This window comes from Benincasa hispida, chromosome 5 (genome assembly GCF_027475165.1).
Source record: "Benincasa hispida cultivar pf3 chromosome 5, pf3_genome.v1.1, whole genome shotgun sequence".
In the NCBI taxonomy this organism is placed as follows: domain Eukaryota; kingdom Viridiplantae; phylum Streptophyta; class Magnoliopsida; order Cucurbitales; family Cucurbitaceae; genus Benincasa; species Benincasa hispida.
The window spans coordinates 46,120,281-46,140,025 of record NC_143482.1 but is presented as its reverse complement, the minus strand read 5'-3'; the positions used below and the strand labels follow the sequence as shown (position 1 = coordinate 46,140,025).

The following is a 19,745-nucleotide window of genomic DNA, read 5'->3' as shown; positions in this document are numbered from 1 at the left end:
TCCCCACCCCCAGCCCCGGTCCCGTCTCATTCCTTGTCCCCGCCTCGATTAGTTTTTACATATTTATTTAGTATAGTTATTATGTTATGTTATTATTATTATTATATAAATATTACATTTAAATTTCAAATTTAATTATTTAATGGGAAAGATAATGAATATTTTAAAATTGAATGTTTAAATTTAGATTAAATATGTGAATAATTTGATTTATATTTATTTCTTTCTACTAAAAAATCAATTAGCTTTTTTGGGCCAAAATTTAAGTAATTTATTTTTAAATTCAAATTGTCATCTAAAACCAACCATAACAAACAATTTAGTGATAAAGTTAATTATTTAATTAAAATTTGCTCACATTAATGATTAAATTAATTGGTTTTTTTTTTTAAAAAAAGGTAACGAGGAAAAATTCCTTGTGGGGAACCCGATCCCCACGAATTCCCCGCGGGGAATCCCTGCCTCGATCCCTGTGGGGAATTTCATGGGGATGGGGAATGAAATGGGGAATGGTATCCCCGGCCCCGCCCCGCCCCGTGGACATCTCTACCTATGGTCATCCTAGTGAAATGAAAGTCTCTGTCATGAACGACGTTATATAACGAGACTAAACATTTCGTGGTCCGGTCTTATACAAACTCCTTTGTATAGGACACCTCCGCTCGCATATCTCCACATGAATGATCAAAATCAAACCATCCATAACACTTTATAACACTTGTAACATCTACAAAGCGGACCGTATTCATAGTGTCATCAGGATAAGGTTTCCCTCCTTTATCCATATATTACAGATCAATTAGGTTATTACTTAAGGCATGATCCACTTGTATGTCTCCATATATATGCTTAAGTTACAACAATAACTAGGGATCTTAGTTTATTGATTTATGGTTAATGCACCTAAAATATCCCGTATTTCATAGACAACAATGAAAAAAATAGCTCATATTATTACATCACAAGTGTTTGTTCATACAGGTGTTTGCAAACTATAGAACCCTACGAGATTTAAGGCATCAACCCCAATAGTATTTTCCTGGTCTACAAATGATATGTCGGGGGTGGACCCACAAGTAATGGTGCACCGCCTCAATATTGATCCAAGCTTCAAACCAGTGCGCCAAAAAAGGCGGGCTTTTAATCAAGCTCATAATGAAATAATGGCCGAGCAGGTTGACAGCTTATTACGAACGAAGTTCATCTGAGAAGTCCACTACCCACAGTGGTTGTCCAACGTGGTTCTTGTCAAGAAAGCAAATGGAAAATGGAGAACGTGCATTGATTTTATTGACCTTAATAAAGCTTTCCTAAAGGATAGTTTCCCACTCTCGAGAATAGACAAACTCGTCAATGCTACTGCGGCCACGAGCTATTGAGCTTCATGGATGTGTACTCAGGGTATAACCTAATTAGAATGCACCCTCCAGATCAAGAGAAAACCTCTTTTGTTACTAGTCGGGGACTTTATTGTTATACTGTGACGCTGTTTGGGCTCAAGAATGCAGGAGCCACTTATCAACACCTGGTGAATAAAATGTTTGCTCCTCTTATTGGCAGGAATATAGAGGTATACGTGGATGACATGCTGGTTAAAAGCAAAAAAGCGAGCAACCATGTAGATGATCTGGTTGAAGTTGTTGGAATCTTGAGAAGATATCAAATGAAGCTAAACCTAAAAAAAGTGTGCTTTCGAAGTGGCTTCTGGTAAGTTTCTAGGCTTTATGGTGAACCAGAGAGGAATTGAGGCAAATCCAAATAAAATACGAGTTATACTGGAGATGGAGTTGATAACGGGCAGAAATACACGTTATCATAGTGTTAAGTTCTTAAACAATGTTGGATTGTGTTGATGAAATATGTTAACTTGCGTCCATTAAGCATCGTTTTCATGATATTGCGGTCGCATGCGTTCAACACATTAGAACAGTTGATTTTTGTATTTTTGTGCAGAATATGGGTTAACGCAATGCAAAGATTGCGATCATAGGAATTCATTGGTCGAGCGCAACTTCACTGCAAGGCTTTGCGTTGATCGTGCTCGCAAACATTCACCCAAGAAGGATCGCCACAACTTGGTCAGCGCAACATGGTGGGCGCATTTGGGTGAAAGGCCAATTAAGAGCGATGGGACATAAAGCTGATGACAGTGGAATCCAAATTAAGTTGATAGCCGATAACGGTCACAAAGTACATTAAGCTTTATCGATGATAATTATTTAGTGCATCAATCAGGAATTAAAGTTGTCCCATTTGTACAACCAGGAGAAAGAAGTTGCCTTTCACCATGGATGCTCTATAAATACCAATGGAATTCTTCAGAGAAGGGATTAACCAGTTGATCAGTTCACGAGTTTAGCAGTTAGAAATTTCATACTTCAGTTCGCACGTCTTTAGTTTTCTTTCATTTTAAGGCGGACGCGAGGAAAGAAGTTGTTCCAGCAGATCGTTCTGGTAAGCTTGGGAGAGTGTCGGAAAACATGGCTGAATGTTGTGCAAAAGCACAATCTATTAATGATGAGCTAACTGTCTGAAACCTTTCGATGGGAAGGACAGAGAGAGGGCCGACGCCTGCGGAAGCGAGAACATCTTTAGATCAAAATAGAGATTCTAGTGTAAAAAGCCTCAGTCAGCAAGGAATTGCTACCAGGCTCTCTACCTTTACTTTCCATTGTCGTTTTGTACTCAACTTATTTATAAAAATGGAATTCCCTTCTTTATATTTGTTCACTCTCTGTTATTCATGCATGAGTAGCTAAATCAGTTGAATGAGTTGAGAAGCATTTAGCTAGCACAACTAGGAAATCTTCATTCTTTGCGATTATCTTGTTTATGTATGCTTCATTCGTCCATTAGAGATACTCGAGAGATAGTCTAAGGATAGGATCTCGATTTGAAAAGGTCATTAGAATGTAGACTCGAAAGAGCCAGATTAGAACGCACGAACAAGAGATAGACGCTTAGGAATGAGCACTATTTGTTATCAACGCATCGCATGCATCCTAGAGATAGGATATGATTGTATGCGGTCACCTTGCTTTCATGCATTTTGTATCATTGTATAGGACAAGAGTAGAGACTTAGGGATGAGCTCTATGGACATTTTGCATTCAACACACGCGTCCTAGATTTAGGAGCATCGCATTTACATTGGAAAATGAATTGATGTACATGATTGTAACATGATCGTATAGTCTGACGCATGCCCAAGTAACGCTAGCTAAAGATCTTCTCAACCCGTTCATCGCATACTCATTGCATCTATAAACGCAACTGTCTTTTCTCAACTCCGCCGCATTTGTTTATTTGTTTTTCATAAGTCTCTGTGTTCGACCTTGGACTTACCAGGTAACTTAGAGGAATTTACACTTGGATTCCGCTAGGGAAACTTGAGAGCACAACGCAATTCCATCAACGCATAACATCCATATTTCCACTAGTTTTTGGCGCCGTTTCCCAAAAAGGTAAAACACCTGTAAAGCCTGAATGGGAAGATAGCGACTCTTAATCGTTTTGTAAGTCGAGCTACTAATAAATATCTTTAGTTTTTTAAGGTATTAAGGAAAAAAGCTAACTTTGAGTGGATGGAGGAATGTGAATAGGTGTTCAAGCAACAAAAAAATTATCTCAACTCGGTCCCACTCCTTTCCAAGCTCGTGCTAGGCGAAGAACTTTTCTTATACCTAGCAATGTCTAATTCCACAGTTATTTCTATCCTAGTCAAGGAAGATGAAAGCCAACAGTCACCAATATACTACACTAGCAAGTCGATGGTAGGGGTAGAAACGAGATACCTCCAGGTAGAGAAGCTTGCCCTCGCCTTGGTGGTATTTGCCATAAGGTTATGCCCTTATTTCCAAGCACATAAAATGACGGTTTTAACCAGTTTTCCATTACGACAGGTGCTGCAAAAGCCAGAAGCGTTTGGTAAACTAATGAAATGGGCAGTTGAGTTGGGTGAATACGAGATCCATTTTTGCCCCCGAACTACAATGAAGGGCCAAGTTGTAGCTGACTTTGTCGCTGAGTTCACTCCATATGCCTTACCTGGGGACAGCACGGAGGCATGCATGATAGAAATATGTCCAAAAACTGAGAGCTGCATCGAACCTCCATGGGAGCTTTATGTGGACGAACCGTCCAATAGAAAGGGTTGCGGAGTCGGATTACTGTTGTTGTCACCAAAGGGAGGGTGTCTTGAGTATACTCTAAGGTTCATGTTTCGGGCTTTGAATAACGAGGCAGAATATGAAGCACTATTAGCTGGATTGCGACTAGCTGTTGAAGTTAAAGTCACCAACCTGATTATTTACAATGATTCCCAACTCATTGTCAATTAGGTAGCCAGACGTACCAGACCAAAGATCGTAGAATGGCTATTTATCTAGTAGAAGTCCAGAAAATGCTAGCTTCATTTAGTAGGTGTGAGATGAAGCAGATACCGCGATCTCATAATACCAATGCCGACTTCTTATCCCGATTGGCAGCAACTTATGATGCTGACCTAGGTAGAATGGTGCCTGTAGAAGTTTTGAATGCACCCAATATATTAAGAGAAGAAGCTATGGAGATAGATGAGCAAGCGTCGATCGAGTATAGCAGTTGGATGACCCCCTTAATCAAGTTTCTGGAAAAAGGGGTATTGCCGGATGACAAAGTTGAAGCTCGAAGGTTAATGTGCAAGGTTGCCCACTATGTAATAAATAATGGAAGACTGTACAAGAGAGGATATTCTCTCCCTCTGCTAAAATGTGTTGATTCAGAGGAAGCTGATTACATCATGCAGGAAATTTACGAGGGAGTGTGTGGTAATCATTCTGGGGTCCAATCCCTCGCAAAGAAAATAATTTGTAGGTTATTATTGGCCCACACTAGGTCGAGATGAATGTAAGTTCACCACATCTTGTGATTAGTGTCAGTGATTTGTGATCATACCCAAACAGCCTCCTGAACCTATCACAAACATCATGAACCTTTAGTCGTTCGCACAATGGGGCGTTTACATAATTGGACCCCTACCTCCAGGTAAGGAGCAGACCAAGTTCGCCATTGTTGCTGTTGATTATTTTGCCAAATGAGCAGAGGCTGAAGCTTTAGCAGCAATTACTGAGCAAAAAATAACCAATTTCATTTGGAAGAATATTGTACGTTGATTCAGCATACCACATGTCCTGATCATTGACAACGGTCGTCAGTTTGACAACACGGTATTTTGCCAATTTTGCGTTAACCTCAGTATCAAACATTATTTCTCCTCTCCAGCCCACCCATAAGTTAATGGACAGATTGAAGCTATCAATAAGATCATTAATCGGAATCTCAAGGCTAAGCTGGAAGGATTAAAGGGATTGTGGCTTGAAGAGCTGCCAAATGTGTTGTGGGCCTATCGGACAACATCTCGAACCTCGATGGGAGAGACACCATTTTCATTAGCCTTCGGAGCAGAAGTCATGGTGCCGGTTGAGGTTGGAATCCCTTCCCTTAAGGTCGAGCAATTCGAGTTAGTTAAAAATGATGAAGCACTCTGATGCTTGGCTTTATGAAGTGAATTATGGATGATATGCGATGGTGAAATTGCATTGTGCACTCAAGTTTCCTCAGTGGAATCCAAGTGTAAATTCCACTGAGTTTCCTGGTAAGTCCTGAAATTGCGTTGTGCACTCAAGTTTCCTCAGTGGAACCCAAGTGTAAATTCCACTGAGTTTCCTGGTAAGTCCAGGGTCGAACTCAGAGACTTGTGAAAACAGGTTGCGTTGGTAATTTTTATGAAAACCTTGCGGTAACCCAATAAATAAATAGTTGTTGAGGTTGTTGTTTGTGATGATAAAAAATAACAAATGCGGCGGAATTTGAAAAGAGTTGATTAAACGGAAAATGCGATGAGTATGCGGTGAACGAGTTGAGAAAAGTTTCGGCTAACACTTCTTAGGATGCGTTCATGCAACATGCATACAATAGTAAACCACCTCTTGGTGCGAATGCCATGGCTTCTAAGACTTATCTATTTTTATTTATGCGATGAAAAAATGACACACACACAAATAAGGCGACCACATAATACCATTTCTATCTCTAAGATGCATACGATGCAGGTTGACAAACAAAGCTTATATCTAAGTCCCTATTTCTTATTTATGCAGTTCTAATCTTTCTCTCTCGAGTCTAGATTCTAACCTAGCTCTCTCGAGCCATTAGGTTCTATCTTTAGGCTCTCTCTCAAGTAGCTCTAAAGGGTATTTGGCACAACATAAAATAAGACAATCGCAAGCAATGAAATTCTAGGTCATGTTAGCTTAGTTCTTCTCAACCCATTCGACTAGTTTAGCTACTCATGCATACTAGGAGAGTGAACAGATATAGAATAAGAACTTCCATTGTATAAATATAAAAATGAAGTATAAAATCACAATGCAAGTATAGAATAAAGGGCTTGGTAGCAATCTCTTGCTGCCCAGGCTTTTACACTGTTTTTCTACTCGTGTTCAAAAGATAATCTCGCTCTCACGAGAGTCGGCCCGCTCTCTGCTTCTACGCCTCAAGGTTCTCTCTCAAGTTTCCCTGAGCGATCTCTGGCATCTTTACTCTTCTCTTGCTCCGCCTTAAAACGAAAGGAAAACTATGAACAAAGATGAGCTGAGCTCTTAAATTTGTAAACTGGTGAACTGATTAACCTTTTTTTCTGAAGAATGCCCTTGGTATTTATAGAACATCCAGGGTGAAAGGCGGCTTCTCTCTCATGATTGTATAGATGGGACGGCTTAATTCCTGACTGATGCGCCGAATATTTGTCACCAAAAAGCTGAATGTACTTTTGATCGTTATCGGCTGTCAACTTAATTCAGATTCCACTATCATCAGCTTTCTGTCCCATTGCGATTAATTAGCCTTTCACCCAGATGCGCCCACCATGTTACGCCGACCAAGTTGCGGTAATCCTTCTCGATCAAATGTTTGCGAACACGATCACCGCAAAGCCTTGCGATGATGCTGCGCTCAACCAATGATTTCCTATGATCGCAATTTCTGCCTTTCGTCATTGCATATTCTGCACAAAAATATGAAAATCAACTGTTCTAATCTGATGCATGCGACCGCAATATTATGAATCTGACGCTTTTTGGACGCAATTTAACATGTTTTATCAATGCAAGCCAGCATTGTTTAAGAACTTAGCACTATGATAACGTGCATTTCTGCCTGTTATCATACCCCCAAATTTAAACAATGTTTGTTCTCAAGCATAAGTTAAAGACTTCCTTTAGCAAGTCAACCGCAATGTTCTTTTCCTAGATTTCTGAAGGATACTTCGTTCAAATCCTATGTACCAAAGTTTCCTTAAGTCTTATTCAAGTCTTTTCTTAAAATATTTCTAAGACCTAGGGACTGCAAGCTTCACTTTCAAAAGGACTTTACTAATTTCCGGAACATCGCATGATTTATTTCAAAAAGAAAATTTTTTCACCGGGGTGTCAAATGATTTTATCCTTGCATATTTCTTGTCATTGTTATTTTTTTTCTGACCTTGTGCTGATCCAAGTGTCTTGCCTTTGTTTTGGCTTGCTCCCACGTGTGTCATGCGAACATCTAACTACGAGTAATGCACTCTTCCTCAGACTAAACTCATATCTACTTGGAATCCATGCGATCGAAGCCATGTGTTGGAGGATGAAAGGAATTCTTTCGGTGAACTACGAACCGAGGAGACTTATTGTTGCACCTACAAGAGCAAACATACAACAACCAAGGAAGCAGCCATATATCCAAAATAACAATGAAAATAAAAATAACCTATACTAAGAAAGCAAAGTAAAGATAAAGTAGAAGACGTCCCTGGAAAAATAAGAGTGTTGTCACCGCAAGGAGTCTTCCATGCAGGAGATGGTTCTCAACTGCTTGGGTCAAGTTATCTTGACCATTGGAACTTTCGGCAATTGTTGGGTGTATGTTGGCCACCATGAGCTTAGAACTTCCTTCAGCTCTTGCGACTGATTGCCCTTCTACCTTAGGGTCAATATCGGCTTTCGGCGCATCACCTACACTTCAATATTGTTTGCAACCTGGTCGCAAAAGCTGCAATACTCCCAAGATAAAAAGTTTGCTCGCAGAGACACAAAACTTAACAAACAATTAGTTGCCAAGTCCCCGACAACGGTGCCAAAAACTTGGTGACTAAAAATTAGAAGTCAAATTATTCAACAATTAAAATCCCGTGGACGCGGTATGCGATGCATGTTCCTAAGATATGCATTAATAGTCATACATCGATGGTCATGCGTTGGAATGAATATGCATTAATAAATGTATGCGATGACCATGCGTCCTGTCACAAGTTTTCTTGCGTTCACACCAAGTATAACACGAACGCAAGTTTCTCGAATAATCCGAGGTCGAACACAGGGACTTGTAGCTATATGTATGCGGCGCGGCGGTTTAAATAAAAGAATGGAAGGGAGGTTGCTAAGTTAACCCTACTTCTACTCCTATCTAACAGACAACGCAATGAGATATGCATGAGAGGTAGAGATACGACAACTCTTGGCATGAATGAATGAGAAAATAGATAAAATATGGGGATAATTTCATTGCAACCCTTAAGAGTGACCGCAAGGGTAACCTTTACCAACACAAGCCATGCAATCATGTTATACACACGTGAACCTAACTTTAGGATGTATGCGGTATATCTACGATATTTTCGAGAGGCCTATGCCTACCCAGACCTCCATAACCAGCTCACTAGCTCCCGCCGCATGAGCGTAGCTGCCGCATAACCCCTTATCTTACTTCTTAGACGCATGCAATATCCAAACTGTAGGGTGCAAACGCTGTGTAATAGCAAACAGAGCTTATCTCTAAGATCCCCATTCTTGCCTATGCGTTCCAATCCGCTCTCCCGAGTCTTAGATTTGGGTTTTAGACTACTTTCCGAAGTATGCCTAAATGATGAACGATGCGCTCATAGGACAAGGTAACCGCATGAACTCTGCTGGCCTAAGATTGTTCCTATCTCTAGTGACCAATGCATACATTGTTTAATGTGACCAACCACTTACCCTCTCGGGCAGTTGGTTGTTGCTGACTTTATTCATAGACAAGCAATGTGTTAGCCTATAGACAAGCGTTGCCGCAGCTTCACACTAAGCAAATAAGGTTACTCACACACTCACACAACGCACACCTCTCGGTGGGTTGCTACATGTTTCATATCCCTAATCCATATGACTAAGTATGTGATACCCAAGCAATCCCACTAAGTATTGCAATGAAAGTAAATATGCTAAGTAAAGAAGATGGAGATGGAGTCGAAGGAGACAAAGAAATGCAATGAAATTGTATTAATTCCTTAATCACAAAATGTCATACAATATAATATGAGAAAAGAAAGGGAAATGAAATGACTGGCTGGAAGCAAATTGCTTCCAGCGGATGTGCATCAAGGCTGTCGATGGTGCCATGGATGGGCGGAGGAGCTAACTCTCTCGAGATCTAGCTCCGGTCGAAGGCTCTGGTCGTCACTCGGAATGGTTGAAGGAGGTGAAGAACTCTCAAGCGTCTTCTCACGCATTTTGTCTGAATCATAGGGAAAATCCCCGGATAACTTGAATTTCTGCTCATCGGCTTCTATTTATAGAGCTTGGGTCGCCGACAGCATTAATTGGACTGTTTTAAGTCTGACATTCGGCGCGTTAGTCCTTTCTGAACCTCTACCACTAATGGCGTGGTAGGTGAAATGTCAACATCATCTTTTGGTTTTTCTCGAGGTAGATGCGTTGATGCGTTCATTCCACCAACCTTGTGTTGATCCCATTAGTATGCGTTGTCGCGTAGCCGCAATCATTCAATGACCGCATTCATTTAATACCGCAACTCTACACGATGACTGCAATCGTTTGACGAGCGCAACTCTCATGCGATGGACGCATACGACTGATTACCGCAACATCCATGCGTTTGCCTTTGCGATGGAGAGTTTCTCCATATGTGGTCGTCTATGCGGTGGTCCGGTTTCCGCATTTGGGTCTATTTCCTATTTTAGCTACAAAAATAGAACATTTAACGCATAATAACGTAAAATAACGGGTTAGTTGAGATTCAACATGCTGATCGATGCAAGCTCATTTTTTCGTGAATTCCTATCATGATTGAACCATATTCTACTTAATAACCTTCATAATTCTAAGTAAAAGGCATAGGCCATGACATGCATTTCTACATGTCATCACGCTCTGTCAAAATCTAGACCTACTGGAAGAATGTCGAGAAACTACGAATCTAAGGGTGGAAAAATATAAAAATCGGGTGGCATGATACTATAATCCCCATGTTCACAAACGAAGCTTTAGAGTGGGACACCTAGTCCTTAGACGAGTCATGCCTACACTAAAGATCTAGGCAATGAAGCTTTAGGACCAAACTATGAGGGTCCTTACCAAGTAGCCAAAGTCATTCAACCTAGAACACATAACTTGACTAAGCGGGAAAAACTTACCCCACCCATGGAATGCCGAACACTTGAAAATTTATTTTCAGTAGTTTCTTGATAAACAAATTTTTACTTCCTATATTTGCTTCAAAATTTTAGCAAAAGATTTAAAATTTCTTTCAATTCGAGTATTAAGATTTTTCACTTTTGAAATTGACAATGAGCATTTTGAATCTTAGAGTTTACTCAGGCAACGACGTCCTTTCTTTTATGCATAAAGTTATTCATGTGTGAATGAGAGGCAAGGAGCAATAATAAAGAAAAGCTGGAATATAGAAGATTTTAATAGGCAAGCTACAAGCTTGTCTTCCAAGCAAAGCCGAGCTGCAACTTTGGATAAGTAAGAGCTGAATAAGTAAATTCCCATAAGTCGAGTTGCAAACAAAAAAATCAAGTATAAAACTCTACATTAAGTGTTGGAGTTTCAAATTTTTCTCAACTAAGCTGCTAGCTCAAGCTATCAGCTTGAGCTGCGAATAAAACAATCACATGCTCTAATAAGAATGATAATAAATCCAAAAAACAAAAGAAAGTCTATTCATCTATGTGACCAATATCGCTGAGTTCCGCAAGAGTCCCCGAATCAGGAAAATCAGGAACTCCTTGAAGAAGATCATCAAAGGCAGGCTGAGGGGCAATTTGCAAGGCTTAGCTAGCAAAGATACCCACATTATCATCCCTCGAGTCTCATCATTACCCCAGGCCTCAGTTTCAGATTGGATGAGATCACCGTCAACGATAGGGTATTTTGCCTTGACGATGCCCATAGCCAACATTACCCCACATTGAAGGCAGTCGTCCTCATCTGGCTGTATGCCTCCATTTTCTGAAAACTCTCAGCCAAGTATTTAGAATCTGAAAGCTTGGTTCGAGCCTCATGCAACTCAGCTTTAACCACCGAAAATGTCTCCTTCAACTCATTTACTAAAGTGTCATCTGAGTTTGAAGTGTAGCTAAGGATGCTTGAGAACAAGCAAGCCGAGTGGACGTCTCGACATACAAATCAGAAACTCGATCAAATTCCCTACGAGAAACAATATTTCTCCTAAGGGTCTCCACCACTTCACGCAGCTTCACATGATTCAGCTTATGAAATTCTACTTCATTGCTTAATTTTTGGCAAGACATAATCATTTTATAGGATGCCTGTAAGAGTGAGAAAGGTTAGAACAAATTGTGTACACAGAAAAGACAAAGATATGATCCAACAGAATTACTTACTAAGCGAAGATGTTGTTGGGCAACACCCGACCTAGGATCAACATGCCATTGGGTCGGTACTTTCTTGCTCACTCCAGTCCATTGAGCCATAGCGCAAGTTAAGAAGGTAGTCTCATCACCGTCGGACTTGTATGGCCCGTTGAAGTCAAAAGGGTATGAAAGAGACGAGGTAGAGCCTACAGTAATTGAAGGGGTTGGGATTATCACAGTAGAAGTATAAGGGTTATGACAGGGTGAGGTTCGAATGCATGGACCTTGGGAAGGTGGCTCATCAGGGAGATTTTATGCGAGATTATATTCTCTTAGCTCACCTGTGCAAGGCATGGAAAGAGGGTTCGACAGATGAAATTGGGTGGCACGTGCATTGGCCCCAAATCCATCATGTATCCTTTGATGCAAGCTCTTTTGAGGTGCATTCCTAAAAAGGAAAAAGAGAAGAGTAAACTTCAAATTAATTCTCTACAAATATATATTTTCTTTTTTTAAAAAGAGAGCTTCAGTCAGACCTATGTGGGTAGACGGGTCGAGTTTAAAACCGTCTAAGAACTCTTACTGAACCAAATTGGGACCGTAGCGAAGCAAAGCTGTCAATCAAAAGAGTTGAGTCTCAAAACGTAATAACCGCACGAGTCAAGGTAGGCTTGTAGTCAACTGCAAAAAAAAAAAAAAAAAAAAAAAAAGAATAAATTATAAAAATACGTCCCGATCGAACGAACGTGCCAAAAACTTACTAAAAGTCCGAAACTCGGTCGGGATTAGTAAAGAGGGCTCTCCGTAGCTCGAGACGAGCCAGTCACCACTGGCAGAAAATCATTGTTTATTCCACCCCTTCGTGGTGGTTGGACAAGAGACAACAGAGTTCCCTTTGCGAATAGTGACATAATAAAAATTTGACAAGGACTTTATTGTCTTAAGAGTATGAAGGGACATAAATTCCTCCATAGTAATAGGGTTTGAGTTACCTAGTTGGAGCCAGAGGACATAACACCCTAATAGCATGTAGTAAGAATTTGGAAATAATTGAAAGGGGACTACGTTTACATAAGTTAAGAATTGTTGAATGAAAGGGTGAATGGGAAGTCTGACTCCAAAACTAAACATGGCTGGATAGAAAGCCACTTCGCCTAGGGGTGGATTAGATGGATCTTCACCTTAGGAAGGAATTCTCATGTGAACCGAATCGGGAATTAGGAATTTGATCCTAAGAGAATTTAAGGCGTTTATAGTTAATGGACTTGAAGGAAGAGCGTGAGAAGTTAAATTATCACTTTGTAACTCACGTTCCTTCCGTGTACGGTTTGGAGCCCTTTGATTAGGAACAAAGTTGGAATTGTCAGAATCGGTCGACTCATCAATCCTAGGAATTAAGACTCGGGTATTCTCCATGGATAGAAAAAAAAAGGAAAACATAAGTCAAGTAGTAAATTACCTTGAGGAATGAGGGATTAAAGATGAAGATTAAGTGTGGTGAGTTTGGTGGCCAAGTAAACCCTTTTTTATAAGGGATTCTGGCACGAAAAACAAAGTTCTTCACCTAAGCCAAGCCAAAACATGGATGCTAGGAAAGCTTGAGAGGTAAGTCTCGAGCTTGGCTCCAACTAGAGGATTTGAGTCACCCAGTTCGAGAAAAGGGCAACTGTGGAGGGTGAAATTGAACCCAAATAGCATAATTAAATCCAAGGTTATGAGTAAAGGAAGTTGAGCTAAAGAAAGCCAGCCAAGCTCGATAGGCAACCCAAAGATAGAAACCAAGCTAATAGAATTTCAAATGGCTTTCGGTTAAAACAATATTGTATCTTGTGCATATGGAATGATATATGCATAAATAAGAAATATATATTTAAATAAAGAAGTTTAAGTATATATATATATATGGAAAAAAAAGGAATGAATGGGGGTGGCAGCCGGACTGCCCATCCCTCCACCGTGAAGGAAGAAGCCAGCCCGTAAGGGGCTGGCAGTCGGGCTTCAAAGCCCGGTTGGCAAGACAAAAAAAGAGGGGGTTGGAGAAAAAGCCAACCTTTATGGGTTAGCAGCTGGGCCTATGAGCCCAACTGAACTCTAAATGAGGTCAACCCAAATCTAATGAGGTTGGCCACCAACTCCCAATCCATTTTTACACTAAATTGTGCTTGATTTTCATAACCTTTTTTGACTATGCATTAGATTTTCAAGAAAAGGAATATGAGTGATAACCTATTTTAAGAGGGTTAATTTAAAGACTATTTATTTACACAATTCCGTCTGTGCAACTTGATTATTACATTATTAAAGAAGCATAACACCTTAAGAATCATTATTGGTAAATCAAAAATCATACTTCCACCCAAAGGTCAAGCACATTAAGAGTTGAAGTTCGTAATAGCTTGGATAATGATGGTTCAGGTGGAAAACATATAAAGTAATGATTAATGATGGCTTAGAAGCCGAAGAGACAAGTTATGTTCAGTTATTACATGGACGACCTATATAATTCAAAAGGTACTGTTAAAGAGGTCTATGTTTTTCAACCTATGCTAACTGTTACCACTTGACTCAAATTCAAACCCGATTCTAACTTGAGCATCAGAGTGGATTTGGCTCAACACCACACCGATGTTAGTTTTACTCACTTTTCTTGCAGGATATCCAATTATTCTTCTCCAAATACAAATCTACCGTCTGTGCAATTTTCAGTATCCACATATTTTTCTCGAATTTTGAGTTTAATTTTCATTTTGTTAATATATTTCTAGATTTTACACTTTTACTTGTGAATAATAATTGCTTGCTTGTAGCCCTTGGTGTTAACTTCTAATTAATTAATTTTGAATAATTGTGATATGAATTTTTTGATTCATTTTAATAGTGATCGAAAAATAATGAAAATTAACACAAATAACTAAAAGCGAGCCTTAGTAAAAAAATCAAGGTAAAAACGTAAAGTTTTGATACGAGGCCAAATAGAAAATAAATTCAGAACTCAAGAATAAAAATATAATATTTTAAAATTTAAAGACAAATAAAAAATTAAACTCAAAATTTCTAAACAAAGACGTAAGTTTTTGAAATCTAAAAATGAAATACTCAAAACTTAGGTAAAAAAAATATTTTACCCACATTTAATGACAAATACAAAATAAAAGTTTTTTCTTTTAAAAAAAGAAATAGAGATATAAAATTCACGGTAAGATAAATATAGAAGTTTTGTTAAATTTATATAGACATACGGACATTTACATGATGGTTCTCATTATATTATAAAAAAAATCCATAAAATTATAAATAAACAACAAAATGTTATTAATATAAATATAATATAAATAAATGATATTTTAATTTATTTAAAATTATATAACATTAATTTACTAACTAAAATATATTCTTTAATTTTTTTCAATACGAATTATTTATTAACTTATCATTTTATTATATTTTCATCTATATTTTTATGAACAAAAATTTTAACAAATAAAGAAAAAGAAAATCAAGAAATAGAAAATGCAAATTCCCATCTACTCTGCCGACCGCCCGGTTGCTATTTGAATTGAACTGAATCCACAACCCGATTCTTTCCAAACCCTAATGTCATTGATTCCCCAAAATTCAATGGATCTACTCATCCACCGCCAGATTTAGGGTTTAAGATTTCTTCTTCTTCAATCTTTTTGCGTCAATTTCCCCCAATTTCTTCGATTTCCAAACATATTACGGCTACAAGCTCGATAATTACCCCAATTTTGGCGTTCAATACAAGTTCCAGTGTTTGTACAATTCTGCCAGCCGCTGAATCATGACTGAGGTATTCATTTCTTTAAATTCTTTGTTTTCCCTTTAATCCTTTTTGGTAGGATTCTTGCGTATATTTACTTTTTGATGAACTTGAAATGATCGGAAGCAGCTAAGCTATTTGATTTCTTTCCATGTTTAAAATTCACATGGCCACTCCAAAACTAAACATGGCTGGATAGAAAGCCAATACTGGCATTTTCCACGAGCTTTGAATATTGCTGATTTATTGTTTGGTTTTATCGTTTGTTGATCTTTTGTTTTGATAAGAGGATAAAAAAGGCGAATTATTTGCATATTTTATGTTCTTACTATTTTTGCTTCATTCACTAGTTTTGGAAAGCATGTATAATGTGTAGTTTCTGAAAGCTTTTGCATTTGAAAATTGAAAATTTGCTTCATGTTTATGTTGGTTGTGATGCCAGTTTTCATTTCAGTATTTGGGGCAAGTTGTAGTTTGGTTTCAAGTATACATTTTCATTTCAACATATGTGTGTGTACATATTCACCTTCCATGTGACCGTTTTTTTTATTTTAAATTGTTGTCTATGTTTTGATTCACATTTTGGGACTGAAATCTGTGATCTTGAATTTTGTATATTTTGAGTGTTTGGGAGTTCAGTCGTGTGGATAAACATTTATTTTAGTTAGAATGATTATCCATGGCTGCAAGACTGCTAAACAGTTATTTATTTATTTTTTATTTATTTTTTTTATCCCCCTTTCCAGTATTGGGTTAGCCAAGGTAACAAATGGTGCGACTTCTGCAAAATATTTATTTCAAATAATCCTTCAACAATCCGAAATCATGAGCTCGGCCAACGTCATAAGGACAATGTTGCCAAAAAGCTTGCGAACATGAGAAAAGAGAATGCTGCCAAGGACAAAGAACAAAAGGAAGCAGTACGTGCCATTGAGCAGATTGAGGCAGTAAGTGAATAAACTCGCTATTCATCATATCTTTGTTGATGACAAAGTATAGTAGTATTCATCTGTTTCAACTTTCAAATCTTGGTGGCTTGGTTCTGTTCAGAAGTATTATAGTAAGCCTTAATGTACTAAAAGTTATGAATTCTCGTGTCAACTTTATTGTAGATAGGGATTGGGTTAAAGACATAAAGTTAAACTATCTGCTTGCTTCGCATCAGTATTGCAAAGGAACCAAGCTGTTTACATGCTCATGCATCCTTAATCTTTAGCTTAACAAAGGTTAGCTTGTGGTTGTTGAATTAGTGAATTGTGAAAGATGAATGTAGTTTCTGCTTTGAACTTGAGCTGTTAATTTCGGTGCAGTTTCCCTAATAGGGTTCTTAAAATCAAATAGTTGTATGTAGATTATACTCGAGTATATAATGTGGGCTAATGTGGGCTCTTTCTTGAGCCTGATGTACATGTCTAGTAAGAATAGATAGTAATGTCCTACTATAATTCATTTTTCACGATTGATTTTTCTTGAGTGAGTATTCTTTTGAGTATCTTATCCAAAATAACAAAAGGGATCCTTTCTGAGAAGAGACGTGAAGTTGCTGAAACTTTAAATAACAGGGGTAAGCACCAAAATTTTAAGTTCATGCAACAGGGGCCTGAGTCCTCTGAGTGTATGGCCTTAGTATATTCATCATGTTGATAGCAAGAACAGTAGTGTGCTTGATCCAAGAACTTTTATCTTTTTACATTGTTCAATCCTATTTTGTTTTCAATTCTACAGAAAGCCAATCGTAGTTATCAGAAGGACATAGCAAATTTGCGGGAAGCTAAAGATTCTCATGCACTTCCTGTTAATGTTCAAGAAAATGGTGAAGAGGGTAAGTACTGCAAAGTTGCAATTTATTCGTTTTAAGAAATGCATTAATATATCTTTCTCCAGAACTTTCTTAAAATAAATGCCTTTATTTGATGCGCATTTGCGCATCTATTGACAATGCTCTGAGAATACCATTCCATTGATATTTATAACAATCTGATCTACTTAACTGAAAGTTCTATGTAATTGGACATAATATTATGTGCATATTTATTATGCATGGGTGTTCACATAGATAGTCGATAAATTGAGCCTTCCTTTGTTAGGACACTCCTATATCAGTGTAAGGGTTTCTATCAATTTATTGGGTATGGAACACGTTGTAAGTTCTAACCTGTAACCACTTACAATTTCAGTATGAGACCAGAAGGCTGGATAAATTATTTTTGCTTTACTTTCATTCCTATGTGTTTGTCACTTTAAGTGGTAAAGAAAGTCTTTTCTATGCTTTGGTAAGAAACAAGCAATTCCCTTGATAAGAAATGAAGGGAAAAAAGGACAGGAAGACAAACATTTTATATTCAATGTTAGGTCCATCAGCTTATCCATTTGGATAATTCTTTTCTTTTACCCTTTTGTGAGCCTATTACTGATCATTATCATTTATCTTCATCTTATTCTTGATCGTGTTCTTCAAACTGATACAGCTCTCAATGATGACAGAATGGGAGCTTGACAGCACTTCAGGCTATTATTATAACGAAAGCAACGGTTTTTACTATGATTCAAGTTCAGGCTTCTACTACTCCGATGCCATTGGTACTGATTGATTTTTGGGAAAATGAACTTTTAAATACGAGTATTTGTTGCTTACCAAGTTAAGTGTCTGCAACAGGCAAGTGGGTAACACAGGAAGAGGCACATTCTTCGCCTCAATACTTTTTGAACTCCAAACATAAGAAACCAGTTTTAGCGAAGCCATCATCAGCCTCCGCCAGTGCAGCTATAAAAGACAAAAATGTGGATAAAGGGGAAAGTGGGCCTCCGCCTGGGTTAGTTGTTTCAGCTTCTTTAAACCCGAAGCGATCCGTTAAAGGTGCTCCTTCATCAGTTGCTGTTGGTAAGAGGAAGAGGCCAGATGAGAAGCAAAAGGCTATATCTGAAGAAGAAAAGGCTGCACTCAAAGCAAGGGAGGCTGCGAAGAAGAGGGTTGAACAAAGAGAGAAGCCACTCCTCGGCCTTTACAAATTGCCTTGAAATTGGCTGTTGCTCTCAAGTAAATTTCTCTACCATCTCAAGTTTGCAACATCCACCCTTCAACCTGTAAACTGATTTGTCTCTTTATGATTATATAGTTTGCTTGATATGAGCTGGAAGAGTATTACTTTATGGAACTTCCCAAAGCTTTACAAGTTCTCTATCACCCTGTTATTGTTATAATCTTGCTCTGCTTTATTGTGGGGTTTACATGACATTCATCACCAGGAGTATATGGGGCGGATATAGTCTAAGTACTTTTTCCATCCATGTGTGCTTGGTTACTGAAAAGGCGAGAAACATTTGAGGGAAGAACATCGGTAGGCAATCAACTCGCGTGCATGAAGCGATCTTCCTTTTTCTGTGGATCTGTTTGGTTACAGTTACAATTGAGCAGAATCCTACATTGTCGAAGGCTATGTGAAGGGAAACTTTCTAGTATCGGGTACGACATTATCTCCCTGTTCAGAAACCAAAGCTTAGACAAGGTGACATTGCAGTTAAAAGAGGAAAACAGAAGATACTACTTACATATATTGTATTTTGGAGAAGTAACATTTGTCATTAATAATTCAGCCCTTGCCTGGTTTTTCTTTCTATTCACAGGATAATTGAGAGCATGAATCCTAAGACGAACTTATTTTTTGTCAGCCCATCCAACACAAAAGGACTTCAACTGGTTTGTGCTGACTTGTTGCATCTAATGTCAGTCATTAACCCCTTGTTTTATTTCTGCATTTTTCATTTCTTTTATAGCAAACTTCATGCCTTGAATTTAAGCTTTGCTTGTGTTGTAATTTACAAGTGATTCTCTCATGCTTTATCTTTCATACTAATTCTCATTCAGGTAGCAATTAAAGCATCATGATTGACCAACTAGTTGAGGAGATCAAATTCTGAATAAGAATCTTTATTGCTATTCAGTTGATGTGAATGTCTAGAATTTTTTAAGGGTTAAAGTTGTTATACTTTTGGTTTATTTTGCTTCAATATGTTCATTTTATTTTTGGATAATTTATTTTTTACTTTTTTCAATATAACTCTTGCACTTTCAAAATGTCCATTTTTGGTCCTCTGCCTTAAAAATTAAAATAAAGTGGGTTCAAAATCTTATTTTAGTTTTTTTAACTTTGAATTTGGTTATATTTTGATTCCTAAACTTTAGAAAATGTTCGTTTAGCCCCTAAACTTTTAAAAAGTGTTTATTTTGAGCCCTACTATTAAAATTATGTTAACTCTTCAAAAGAAGTGTGAGGGAGCTTGTATTTTTGC

The 19,745-nt window shown here is 38.1% G+C and overlaps 2 protein-coding genes across 9 annotated transcripts; both read left to right on the top strand.

Moving 5' to 3' along the window:
* Positions 1-3,689: 3,689 nt before the first annotated feature.
* LOC150036189 (uncharacterized) lies at positions 3,690-4,340 on the top strand. Its single transcript, XM_090313587.1, has one exon. The coding sequence runs from the start codon at positions 3,690-3,692 to the stop codon at positions 4,338-4,340; it is 651 nt and encodes a 216-aa protein (XP_090169713.1).
* A 10,813-nt stretch (positions 4,341-15,153) lies between these two features.
* On the top strand, positions 15,154-19,401 carry LOC120078102 (C2H2 and C2HC zinc fingers superfamily protein). 8 transcript variants are annotated; one of them, XR_016529886.1, is made up of 7 exons: positions 15,154-15,485; positions 16,202-16,402; positions 17,181-17,277; positions 17,940-18,035; positions 18,112-18,492; positions 18,572-18,961; positions 19,080-19,401. XR_016529886.1 is itself a non-coding variant. In XM_039032319.2 (6 exons), exons 1-5 carry the CDS (start codon positions 15,477-15,479, stop codon positions 18,471-18,473), a joined length of 765 nt encoding a protein of 254 aa, XP_038888247.1. In that variant the 5' UTR covers positions 15,187-15,476; the 3' UTR covers positions 18,474-18,492; positions 18,702-19,289. The 8 variants fall into 8 exon arrangements, 2 of the variants coding, with proteins under 2 accessions (XP_038888245.1, XP_038888247.1); XR_016529889.1 differs by having other exon boundaries at positions 15,187-15,485; positions 18,702-18,918; XR_016529888.1 differs by having other exon boundaries at positions 15,187-15,485; positions 18,702-18,961.
* Positions 19,402-19,745: the final 344 nt, after the last annotated feature.

Coding starts and splice junctions, on each gene's coding strand:
- LOC120078102 (XM_039032317.2), top strand. Junction 16,403..17,180: donor CCATTGAGCAGATTGAGGCA/GTAAGTGAATAA, acceptor TCAATTCTACAG/AAAGCCAATCGTAGTTATCA. Junction 17,278..17,939: donor TCAAGAAAATGGTGAAGAGG/GTAAGTACTGCA, acceptor CAATGATGACAG/AATGGGAGCTTGACAGCACT.
- LOC150036189 (XM_090313587.1), top strand. CDS start 3,690: ATGTCTAATTCCACAGTTATTTCTATCCTAGTCAAGGAAGATGAAAGC.